Here is a 13779-nt window from a genome sequence, read left to right as displayed (position 1 = left end):
TCAAAGCCTATTGGAATTAGAGAAACCGTTAGCAAACAGCATGGATCCTGACCAGACTGCGCGGATGCGCAGGCTGGTCTGGATCCATGCTGGTCGCAAAGCCACTATGTTGGTTTTCTCATGGCGCGGCTCAATTATACATTTGCTGTCAAACGTTGCCTGTTGTCTATAGTGCATTATAAGATATATCATTGAGATTAGCAGTCTTTGTACAATTTGGTAATGTATTTTTTCAAAATATTTTTGATCACAGGTGAAAAACATTTGAATTACCACAGCTACACATTACCAGCTCAATCACATTTTAACCTCTCATAATTAAAATTTGCCTGTTAATGTTCTAACTGATTGTCCGCTAGTTTGCAAGAAATAATGCTACAATACAGCAAGATGTCCGGGTAACAAGCAAGGGAAGTAATACATCATTACGATGTTTGAGACGTACGTAAACACCATATAAGCTAAGTGAGTACTGCTGTTTCTAATACATGTTATGTCCTTATTGTACTGTGTAGAAAATCAAGCAGTGATAAAGATCTACATGTATGTACACTCAGGCAAATACCAACTTATGTTTTAATGAAGCAGAAGTCGTAGCAACCTTCCGTCATCCACACCTTAGTCATTAAGTGGTAAAAATGATTAGTAGTTAGCTATGAATTGCTTACAGGCAGCGAACGTTGAGGAAACAAGAGGACCATGATGGTCCTGAATCGCTCACCTGTACCCACGTGACCCAGTTTTGAACTGAGTATGACATCGTTTTATTCTATTATTTGACATAGTGACCTAGTTTTTGAGCTCATATGACCCAGTTTTGAACTTGACCTAGATATCATCAAGATAAAAATTCTGACCAATTTTCATGAAAATCCATTGAAAAATACTGCCTCTAGTAAAGACACAAGGTTTTTCTATTATTTGACCTAATGTCCTAGTTTTTGAAAGCACGTGACCCAGTTTTGAAATTGACCTAGATATCATCAAGGTGAACATTCCCACCAATTTTCATGAAGATCTCATGAAAAATATGGCCTCTAGAGAGGTCACAAGGTTTTTCTATAATTTGACCTAATGACCTAGTTTTTGAACGCACGTGACCCAGTTTCGAACTTTACATGGATATCATCAAGATGGACATTCAGACCAATTTTCATGAAGGTCCATTAAAAAATATGGCCTCTAGAGAGGTCAAAAGGTTTTCTATTTTTAGATCTACAGACCTAGTTTTTGACCGCAGTTGACCCATGTTTCGAACTTGACCTAGGTATCATCAAGATAAACATTCAGATCAACTTTCATACAGATCCCATGAAAAATATGGCCTCTAGGGAGGTCATGAGGTTTTTTTATTATTTGAACTACTGACCTAGTTTTTGACCACACGTGACCCAGTTTTGAACTTGACCTAGATATCATCAAGTTGAACATTCTGACCAATTTTCATGAAGATCCATTCAAAAGTATGGCCTCTAGAGAGGTCACAAGGTTTTTCTATTTTTAGACCTACAGACCTAGTTTTGACCGCAGTTGCCCCAGTTTCGAACTTGACCTAGATATCATCAAGATGAACATTCAGACCAACTTTCATACAGATCCCATGAAAAATATGGCCTCTAGAGAGGTCACAAAGTTTTTCTATTTGACCTACTGACCTAGTTTTGGAACACACATGACCCAGTTTCGAACTTGAACTAGATATCATCAAGACGAACATTCAGATCAACTTTCATGAAGATCCCATGAAAAATATGGCCTCTAGCGAGGTCACAAGGTTTTTTTATTATTTGACCTACTGATCTAGTTTTTGACCGCATGTGACCCAGTTTCGAACTTGACCTAGATATCATCAAGGTTAACATTCTGACTAACTTTCATGACGATCCATTGAAAAGTATGGCCTCTAGAGAGGTCACAAGGTTTTTCTATTTTTAGACCTACTGACCTAGTTTTGGACCGCACGTGACCCAGTTAAGGACTTGACCTAGATATCATCAAGATGAACATTCTGACCAACTTTCATAAAGATCCCATGTAAAATGTGACCTCTAGAGTGGTCACAAGCAAAAGTTTATGCACGCATGACGACGCGCGATCACAAAAGCTTTGTGACAGGTGAGCTAAAAAAGAATCAGTGAATTGTTGTTAAAATCAACATATGATGCCTTGGCTATAAACCAAAAACTTAAGGTGCTAACCCTGCCTGAGATATTGAGCATTGGAGTTCATACTGCTTTCAGGAGAATTCAAACCAAACAACAGAATATGAAGTAAGTATTTTTTATGAAAATAATTACACCCAAGTATCAACGTGCCAGCTCATGTTTGTGCCTGCTTTCGAAGAGGCTAAACTTCTTACTGAATGGTCTTATTCAGGTTAAATTTGTAGTGAAATTGTAAGAAAGATTGCAAATCATGTAAGCTAGATACATAATGTTCCTTAAATCAGAGACAATATCATACTTTGGTGCAAAAGTTTCATCAAAAACAATACGGCAAAAGGCAAGCCCATGATTCCTATCATTTCTATTGGTTTAGTTTTCTTAGTATAACTACAAGGATGCTCAAATTCTTAATTGTCGAAAAAACAAGGTGCTATGTTTTCAAAATGCAAAATTATGCCCCCGGATGTATGACCAAAGATGTTGTATTTTGAGGTTTTAAGTTTAAAAGGTAAAGATCATATGAAGGCCAAGGTCATCTATATATAGCTCAGATTGTAGGTCTTGCCAGAAGGATTGTTGAAGAGTATGAACTAAATTGGACCATAAATGTGGGCTGTAGGCGAAACAGTGGTCTGGTTCAGACGGACAGACAGACTGATGGACGGACAGTTCAAATGCTATATGCCCAGGGGCAAAAAAACTGACCAAAATGAGCAGAATACGATCAGCTGACCTAATGACATATTACCTTTAAGCTGGTCTGAGCCATGTATCTGTCTATACTTCCTAACAACCATATCTAACTGTCTCCATTTACCACTGCTTGCTAGATGATCTACTATCATAAGATACATCTCCTTGCCGACAGATGTAAGGCACTTTGGTATCTCTAAAATACAGAGTAACAATAAATCAGAGTGGCACAACAATATTGCAATACAAACACACTTTTTTTTTCTCTGAACACTGTGAAACCATTTAATTTAGGAGTTTTAAAATTTTATGGTTTAGCCAAATGAAGCTATTTTGTAGGGATACGAATTCACTGATTTCCACTTATCTATTGGAACTTTGCTTATTTGTTGGGATTAGATTTTAGGGACTTGAACCAACCATGAAGCCCATGAAAACTACAGCTATTGCTAAATGTGATTCATTCCCCACTAAAAGCCTTGTTAGACAAGCAAATTTGATGAATTGGTATTGCCAACCAAATGGGTTTGTGGTGAGGAATGGCAAAGACATTTTTTGTGGGGTTGGGAGGGGGATGGGTTGTGACCAGGGCAGTGGGGGTGACCGGGTGTGGGTACACAACTTCACATGTTGATAATAAGTGTTCATGGAAAAAAATTAAAGAAGTTTAATGAAATTCTATCAATTGGATAGTTTATGTACAAATATGTGGATTTTTAAACAACTGAAGGGCAATAACTCTCGTTACTAAAGATATCCTGATGAAACTGTGTGTGCATTACCACATTATGGTGATCTAAATTCAATTTAAGTTTCATAGTTCTAGGTCAAATATGTCATAAGTTATGAAGCAGAAATTGCCATATTTATAGTACACTACTAAGAGCCATAACTCTTGTTACTTGGGAAATCTGACTGAAACTTGACCGGCTGCATTTCCCTATAGCGATGAACATGTATATGAAGTTTTATTTCATATTTCAAACCACTTCCTAGATATGGCTCTGGACGAACAGATGGACAGACAACGCCAAAAAAACAAAACAGCGCCTTCAGCGGTGAATAAAAATGTCAATTTTTGGAAATTTTCAACTGAAAAGTGCAGATAACTTTGTCAAAACAGAAATCAAGAGTTACTGGACCTGGTATGTGAACTTGTCTGATAACCCTACAAATATCTTTTAAGTTTCAACTTGATATCTGTACTGATTCCAAATAAGGGGCAGGATTGGGCAGACCGGACAGGACAGGACAGAACGGGATAGGACAGGACAGGATGGGACTGGACAGAACACGACAGGACAGGGACGGACAGAACGAGACAAAGTTATTCCTATGTAGCCCCCTCTTGGTGGGAGTGTAGTTAGTCCCCACCATATATATATGATTTCGCAGTATCAAATATCCCATTTTCATATTTCTCAAATTTTTTGTGTTTAAGAGAGCTCCATTGAATATCTGCTGTAAAAAATATAGCAATATGCAATAAAACATGACAAAGCAAGGCTAATCAGCCAACACATACTGATTTCTAATAAGAAACAAGAGGATCATGATGACCCTGGATCGCTCACCTGAGTAATATGAGCTACATATTTCAAATGTCAAACTGATGATAAAATATTAAGAAAGTCAGTAGGTCACATTCATGGTCAATGAAATTCAGTTTTACGATTTGTGTGCAAAACTGTGTATGTCATCAAAATTTCAAGGCTGTATTAAAAAACAAGGAAGTAGGTTAGTAGGTCAAGGTCACAGTCAAGTGACATCATATTACTTGGGGGTCATCAGGTAATTATAATTAAACAGTCTTGGAAACAGGATCAGATGATTTTTTCCTTTCGGTTGCCATGGCAACCAGAGTTCTGGAAATGGAATTCAATTCTTTGAATATTTTTGAAAGGGGTCCACCCAAGGATCATTCCTGTGAAGTTTGGTGTAATTCTGCCCAGTGGTTTTCAAGAAGATTTTTTTAGAAATTGTTGATGCACGACGGATATCAAGCGGTCACAATAGCTCACCTTGTCACTTCGTGACAGGTGAGCTAAAAAAATATATGGAATACCTGGATTATGCGTCTCAGCTAATTTTTTTATTATTTCTGACACAGCCTTCTTCACAATTTTCTCATGCCTTGATCCTTTGTGTTTCTGGTTAATCAACTCTGTCAGCTTCTCATACCCTTCTCTCAACTCCCCCTCTGAAAACTTGATGACCCCTTGTGAGTAAAGGTCATCACACTGATCACATGCCTTCTTATGACTAGACTGGGAGTTGGACACATACGACTGGCCAACTTCAGAAAAAGGCTTGCTTTTGGATTGACTGAATTCCTTACTTGACTGCAGAGATGATGGCAACTTGGAAATGTTCTCTGAAAAAAAAATCAACAAAACTGTACATGTATTCATGCAAAATATATCTCCCAAAAACTGTTTGATATAGCTTCAAAAGTGGACAGGTCAACTGGCAGTTTGGCTAAAGAAGTATTAATATAAACACTTAATTGATGATTATCTAACAAAGAGCCATCTTTAATAGACAAACAGTTTTGGGTTAACATTTCATTTCCACTGAAATAGATCATAACTTTTATATCTGCCAGAATTACAGATACAGCAAAACCATGTGTTCACACCCCATTAACTGCCTTTTATGATTTGCAATGCTTAGACAGTGGTTCCATTTCTTTTCATACACAAGTTGCCCAAGAATCAATTGGAATGACCCAGCTCAAGTACTGTACACCACATTCAAAACACCTAGATATGAATCCACATACCAAGTCTTGTAACATACAAGTTACATCCCAATAATTTGCATGGCAATTATTGCTCATTCAAAACATATCACTCTGAAAGAATATGGCCTAACCAAAAATCAAAATGATCATAAAGAGTTAAAGGACCGATGTCATTCTCTTTGAGACAGGTATGATGTTTCAGTCAGCTGTATTGTATAATTACTGTGATTCTACCTGCTCACCTGAATTTTACAACTTTAACAAAAAATTCTGAAATCTAGCATGCCCACTCTATATCTTCCATTTTTTTCAGCAATCCAATGACAAATACAAACTTTCCATTTTTCTTGACATATTCCCCACTACTTGCTATTATAGACTAGATGCCCACGGGCAACAAGTCAAACCTGCCCTTTGGCCCGCAACTGTGACCTTGACCTTTGAGACAGAGTCAGTCTCATTGAGTTAAATATTTATGCAAAATATAAACAAGATTCCTCAATGCATGTCAAAGTTATGGGTTGGACAAGATCTGACATGACCTTTGACCTCCAACTATGACTTTGACCTTTGAGATAGGAACCTGGGATCTGTGCATGACACTCAATCTCACCGAGGTTAACATTCATGCCAAATATTAACAAGATTACTCAATGCATGTCAAAGTTATGGGCTGGACAATATCTGACATTACATTTGACCTCCAACTGTGACCTTGACCTTTGAGATAGGAACCTGGGGTTTGCACATGACACTCCCTCTTATTGAGGTTAACATTCTTAACAAATATAAACAAGATTGCTCCATGCATGTCAAAGTTATGGTCCGGGCAAACAAATCCAGACGGATGCATGCACGCACATACACCAAACAGCCATTTGGACAACTATGTCTTCGCATCCGCAAGCAGGCTCAACAAAATTGACCACAAACCCAGACGGCCATGATCTCTGTTGAATCAGAACTATTTGAACAATCTTGGCAAAAAGTAAGTAAAGGCACATTATTTTATATGAAATTATTTTAAAATCTGAGATTAGTTTATAGATTTTTAAGTTTTAGCTGTGGTGTCATCTGTGAGCAACCAAGCTGAACAGTTTAACACTTACCATATTGGACACGATTTATTCTGCCTTTGCGACCAGTGCAGTTCATGATCTGCCTGCACATCCGTGCAGTCTGATCATGATCTGCACTGTCGCTATTCAGCCAGTACATTTTTGGTAAGCACCCCTTTTAACAGTTAATGGTACAGTCCAAATCAGTTTTAGAAAAATTGCCATGTGAAGAAAATATCAGCAGGCACTGGACAACAGAATAATGCTGGACGGTGAGTGTGCACTATGTGCTCTGGTGAGTTAACCCTTACCCTGCTAAATTTCTATAATGAACTTGTCCATCTTTCAATTTGGACAGTACCATAAACTGCTAAAAGGAGTGCTTGCCAAAAAGACACTGATTGAATGATAAGGGTCAACTAGAAAATGCTTTTGTAAAAAAGCGCATGTCTCCCCCAATGCAAAGTCCTATAGGCAAGAAGTCAATAGGGGTCAGGAGCGAAAGTCAAGGAGACACTGATGGTTGGCTACAATAGGGATCATCTACTTGGCATGTCCAGTCATCCCGCTAAATTTCAACACTCGTGGCCTAGTGGTTCCTAAGTCACTGTTCAGGCTCCTGTGACCTTGACCTTTGACCAAGTGACCTCAAAATAAATAGGGGTCATCTACTCTGCATGTCCAATCATCCTATTAAGTTTCAACATTGTAGGTCAAGTGGTTCTCAAGTTATTTCCAAAAAATGATTTTACATGAACAGGCCACTGTGACCTTGACCTTTAATAGACTGACCCCAAAATCAATAGGGGTCATCTACTCTGCATGTTCAATCATCCTATGATGATTCAACATTCTGGGTCAAGTGGTTCTCAAGTTATTGATCGGAACTGGTTATCAATGTTCAGGCCCCTGTAACCTTGACCTTTAACGGAGTGACCCCAAAATCAATAAGGGTCCTTTACTCTGCATGAACAATAATCCTATGAAGTTTCAACATTCTGGGTCGAGAGGTTCTCAAGTTATTGATTGGAAATGGTTTTCAATGTTCAGGCCCCTGTGGCCTTGACCTTTAACAGAGTGATCCTAAAATCGTTAGGGTTCATCTACTCTGCATGACCAATCATCCTACGAAGTTTCATCATTCTGGGTCAAGTGGTTCTCAAGTTACTGACCGGAAATGGTTTTCAATGTTCGGGCCCCTGTGACCTTGACCTTTCACAGAGTGACCCCAAAATCGTTAGGGTTCATCTACTCTGCATGACCAATCATCCTACGAAGTTTCATCATTCTGGGTCAAGTGGTTCTCAAGTTACTGACCGGAAATGGTTTTCAATGTTCAGGCCCCTGTGACCTTGACCTTTAATGGAGTGACCCCAAAATCGATAGGGGTCATCTACTTTGCATGTACAATCATCCTATGAAGTTTCAACACTCTGGGTCAAGTGGTTCTCTAGTTATTGATCAGAAATGGTTTTCAATGTTCAGGCCCCTGTGGCCTTGAACTTTGACGGAGTGATCCCATAATCAATAAGGGTCATCTACTCTTTATGACCAATCATCCTATCAAGTTTCAACATTCTGGGTCAAGTGGTTCTCTAGTTATTGATCGGAAATGGTTTTCAATGTTCAGGCCCCTGTGACCTTGACCTTTGATGGAGTGACCCCAAAATCAATAGGGGTCATCTACTCTTCATGACCAATCATCCTATGAAGTTTCAACATTCTGGGTCAAGTGGTTCTCTAGTTATTGATCGGAAATGGTTTTCAATGTTCAGGCCCTCATGACCTTGACCTTTGATGGAGTGACCCCAAAAACAACAGGGCCAAGATGGCCCTAGGTCGCTCACCTAAGAAACACTCCATAACAGTGTAAAACATGTTTGACCTACAAAAACTTGGTCTCTTGCGATAAAACAAGCATTTTCTTAGATATGACCTAGTTTTTGACCCTAGATGACCCATGTTCAAACTCGACCTAGATTTTATCAAGGCAATCATTCTGACCAAAATTCATGAAGATCAACTGAAAAATACAGCCTCTATCACATACAGAAGTTTGTCTTTGATTTGACCAAGTGACCTAGTTTTTGACCTCAGATGACCCATATTCAAATTCGACCTAGATTTCATTAAGGCAATCAACCTGACCAAATTTCATAAATATCAACTGAAAAAAACAGTCTCTATCGCATACACAAGATTTTTCTTTAATTTGACCTAGTGACCTAGTTTTTGACCTCAGATAACCCATATTCAAAACGAACCTAGTTTTCATCAAGGCAATCACTCTGACCAAATTTCATGAAGATCAATTGAAAAATACATCCTCTATTGCATACACAATGTTTTTCTTTGATTTGACCTAGTGACCTAGTTTTTGACCCCAGATGACCCATTTTCGAAATCAGCCTAGATTTTATCAAGGTAATCATTCTGGCTAAATTTCATGAAGATCAGTTGAAAAATACAGCTTTTATTGCATACACAAGGTTTTTCTTTGATTTGACCTAGTGACATAGTTTTTGACCCCAGATGACCCATTTTCGAACTTGGTCTAAATTTCATCAAGGCAATCATTCTGACCAAAATTCATGAAGATCAATTGAAAAATACACCCTCTATCGCATACACAAGGTTTTTACGTGATATGACCTAGTGACCTAGTTTTTGACCCCAGATGACCCATTTTCAAACTCGGCCTAGATTTCATCAAGGTAATCATTCTGACCAAAATTCATGAAGATCAATTGAAAAATACCGCCTCTATCGCATACACAAGGTTTTTCTTTGATTTGACCTAGTGACCTAGTTTTTGACCCGAGATGACCAATTTTCGAACTCGGCCTAGATTTCATCAAGGCAATCATTCTGACCAAAATTCATGAAGATCAATTGAAAAATACAGCCTCTATCGCATACACAAGGTTTTCCTTTGATTTGACCTAGTGACCTAGTTTTTGACCTGAGATGACCCATTTTCGAACTCGGCCTAGATTTCATCAAGGTTATCATTCTGACCAATATTCATGAAGAAGAATTGAAAAATACAGCCTCTATCGCATACACAAGGTTTTTCTTTGATTTGACCTAGTGACATAGTTTTTGACCGCAGATGACCCATTTTCGAACTCGGCTTAGATTCCATCAAGGTTATCATTCTGACCAATATTCATGAAGATTAATTGAAAAATACCACCTCTATCGCATACACAAGGTTTTTCTTTGATTTGACCTAGTGACCTAGTTTTTGACCCGAGATGACCCATTTTCGAACTCGGCCTAGATTTCATCAAAGTTATCATTCTGACCAATATTCATGAAGATTAAATGAAAAATACAGCCTCTATCGCATACACAAGGTTTTTCTTTGATTTGACCTAGTGACCTAGTTTTTGACCCGAGATGATCCATTTTCGAACTCGGCCTAGATTTCATCAAGGTTATCATTCTGACCAATATTCATGAAGATTAATTGAAAAATACAGCCTCTATCGCATACACAAGCTAAATGTTGACAGACGACGGACGACAGACGCCAGACGACGGACGCCGGACATTGAGCGATCAGAAAAACTCACCTGAGCATTGCTCAGGTGAGCTAACAATAGGGGTCGTCTACTCCAGCAGCCCTACAACCCTATGAACTTTGAAGGTTCTAGGTCAAATGGTTCTCCAGTTATTGCTCGGAAATGAAGTGTGATGTACAGTGATTCATTTTGCCGCGCGTCCTGCGTCAAAGACGCATATTTTTCACCGGGGACTCGTTAATTTGAAATGTGTGCAGCCGCGGGACGCAAACAATTTCACTGACATAATGTGTACCTTCTTTTACTTCCTCTAATGGTTTAAAAAGTAGAACGGATGTCGTGGATAATTTTCATGCGTCAAAACTACCTTATCACCGTTCGATTTGTAAAGCATATTCTGATTGGACAGTGGTGATTTTTTTAACCAATCGGTGACAGTCATTTATTTTATGTTTGGGAGTATTGTTTCCAAAGTACCCGGATATTTCGGCCAAAATATTTTAACAATCTGAGGATGCCGTTGAAAAAAACAGCAGAAGTTAGATCCCAAACAGCAAAAACTTTCCGTTTTTTTTTGGTCTAACTTTGAGTGAATCGTCGGGTACTGAAGAAGTGAGCATTTCAATAGAAAATGAAGCAGCGGCTGCGAGCACGTCGAAAAATCAAGATAAGAAAAAAAGAAAATTTGTTTCTAAATGGCTCACTCTTTATTCGTGGTTACACTATGACGAAAGTACACTATGACGAAAGTGAAGATTATATGTACTGAACAATCTGTACTGACAACATAAAAATGAACGGTATGAACAAAGCTGCAAAGAACAGAAACTTTCAAAATACAACTTTTAACAGTTTTTTTTTCTCCTCATCCTGTTTAGTTCAGTTCTGGTGCAGATATATAGGATGTAAAACCTATTAAATCAATTAATCAGTCAACCAATATAGAATGTACAGGATGTGAAAAAGCAAACAGTTCAAATTTGGGACTTGCTGTTTCATGATATATAATTTTTATATTGAGTCCCTTTTTGACTCATTACTCAATGGCTGGGACTCATTGTTTCAAAATATGTGAGTCCCATGGACTCGTATCTTCAGATTTCAAAATGAATCACTGGACGTACGGACAGACGGACGGAAGGACGGACGGACAGGGCAAAAACAATATGTCTCCTGGGGGAGACATAATAATATGTTTCACCAACCTTTGTTATACATAGCCATTCTTAGAGCCTCTCTACTCTGAGTTTCATCCTCTGGCAGATACTCCAACGCTAAATCTTTGTTCCGATTTTTCTGGTTTGGGTCAACTTGACATTTCAGCAACAGTATGATCACATCATATCTACAATTATAAGTAACTGTATAGTGTTAGTTCAAGGAAACAACTGAAAGATCGTATCTTATTCTAATATTAGAACACGAAATGCCCCCCTTGATGCATTCAGTAACTGCACAAGGAACAGAAATTATTTGGTCACTGTGCACAGGACATATGACATACTGACCTCACTCAATAATTATGGGTCATAAGTGACCTTGGTATCAAATGTGATCTCAGACCAAAGGATTCTCCAGTTATTTGGCAAAAAGTTCTACTGTTCTGGGTCAATGTGACCTTGACCTTTGACCTACTGACCTCAAAATCTATACGTGTCATCTGCTGGTCATGATCAACCTTCCTTATTAAGTTTCCTGATCCTAGGTCCAAGCGTTCTCAAGTTATCATCCGGAAACGGTTTAACTGTTCCGGGTCACTGTGACCTTAAAATCAATAGGGGTCATTCTGCTGGTCATGATCAACCTCCCTATTAAGTTTTGTGATCCTAGGCCCAAGCGTTCTCAAGTGTCCAGAAACGGTTTATCTGTTCCAGGTCACTATGACTTGACCTTTGACCCAATGATCTAAAAATCAATAGGGGTCATCTGCTGGTCATGATCAACCTCCCTATTAAGTTCTGGGATCCTAGGCCCAAGCATTCTCAAGTTATTGTCCGGAAACGGTTTAACTGTTCCAGGTCACTGTGACCTTGACCTTTGACCTACAGATCTCAAAATCAAAAGTGGTCATTTGCTGGTCATGAAAAACCTCCCTATCAATTTTCATGATCTCAGGCCCAAGCATTCTTGAGTTATCATCTGGAAACCGATTGGTCTATAGACCAACCGACCGACAGACCGACATCAGCAAATCAATATACCTTCCTCTTTTGGAAGGGGGCATAACAAGTGACCAAGTATTGCAGTGGCAATACAGAAGTCCCTTACCAGTGGAAAACTTTCAATAGTGACCTTGACTTTTGACTGACAATGCCAAACATTTCTGTGTAGCACTAAGATAACCCATCAAAGCATATAAAAGTTATGGAGCAGAATCAATTTTTACTTGACCTTCAATAGTGACCTTGACCTTTGACCCACAAGCATAAATCATGTAAATGCATTATCTGAATATTGCCCTCTATTCACATACCAAGCTTAATGAACATAGCTCAAATACTTTTTGAGTAATTGCAATTTCCACGACTTAAGAACCTTACCTCCTATTTTTGTCCACCCGAGGTTCTCTAGCTGCTGTATGTAGAACAGTGTTGTTATTGTTGTCCAATTTATGTTGGTCGATGTCCTTCAACTTACAGTACTGCTTTGTAAGGTATTGCAGAAGAGATAGATTCCTTGCTGTAAATGATATGAAGCATATTTACAATTTGCCAACTGAAAAAATGTGTAGATTCTCATTCCACTTGCCTCTGAAAAATCAAATTGACCCAAAAATTTTCATTTTGTGAAATAAATCTGGAAATCTTGAAATACATGAAGATACACTATGCCAGGCACAGATGCCCTGAAAATGGCACAAATGACACAGGTAATACGACTGAGCTGTAAAATTAAACACTGTGCTATTTAATCATAAGGGTCTTAGAACTTTAAACTTTTAAACTTTTAAGGGCATAAAAAGCAGAACTATTTCAATAAGCTTGAGTTTATTATGATGTTTCTGACATAGTTTTGTGAACATCCACCATGATGTTCACAAGACACTGTTGTTTAATGGTTTGTATATTCTACCTCTGGTAACCCCCTTAGGGCAGTCAAGCAAAGACAATGGAAGAATGGTCCATTTAAGACTGTTTCTGTCCAATCTATGATTATACAGCCTCTCTTATATGAACACTTCTTAGAAGAACAAGGCAGTCTGAAAGACAGCTATATCCCCCGCCGCTTTTATGGATAGTGAAAGGGTTGATGGTATTGGGTGGAAGCATTGACGTTGTTAAGTATATTTTATAGTCCATTTTGTCAACATCAATGAAATTGAAAATTCTTCAAGGGGTTTAGGAGATACAGAGCAGACACAAAATGGAAGGCTCAAAAATTTGACCTCAAGTTGTGACGTTGAACTTGAGCCAATACAGCTTACTCATCAGTTCTACACATCGTCTTGATAAGGTGATCATTTGACCGAAGTATCATGAAAATCCTTCAGGGGGTTTAGGAGAAACAGAGCTCAGACCTTTGACCTTGAGTTGTGACCTTGACCTGACATGACTGACTAATGAGTTCTGCATATCATCTTGATGAGGTGATCA

At 38.5% G+C, this 13779-nt stretch overlaps 1 protein-coding gene across 1 annotated transcript in view; it reads right to left on the bottom strand.

The window, feature by feature from the left end:
- LOC123528452 (TPR and ankyrin repeat-containing protein 1-like) overlaps positions 1–13779 on the bottom strand; it is a 153863-nt gene that overhangs the window by 77193 nt on the left and 62891 nt on the right. The window contains exons 19-22 of the mRNA XM_045308172.2: positions 12727–12865; positions 11392–11531; positions 4924–5232; positions 2914–3054 (exon numbers count right to left, since the gene is read on the bottom strand). Of these exons, the coding sequence (XP_045164107.2) occupies positions 2914–3054; positions 4924–5232; positions 11392–11531; positions 12727–12865 (729 nt within the window). The remainder of the gene's footprint in view (positions 1–2913; positions 3055–4923; positions 5233–11391; positions 11532–12726; positions 12866–13779) is intronic.

Source organism: Mercenaria mercenaria, chromosome 13 (genome assembly GCF_021730395.1).
Source record: "Mercenaria mercenaria strain notata chromosome 13, MADL_Memer_1, whole genome shotgun sequence".
In the NCBI taxonomy this organism is placed as follows: Eukaryota; Metazoa; Mollusca; class Bivalvia; order Venerida; family Veneridae; genus Mercenaria; species Mercenaria mercenaria.
This window is presented reverse-complemented; position numbering and strand designations above follow the sequence as displayed.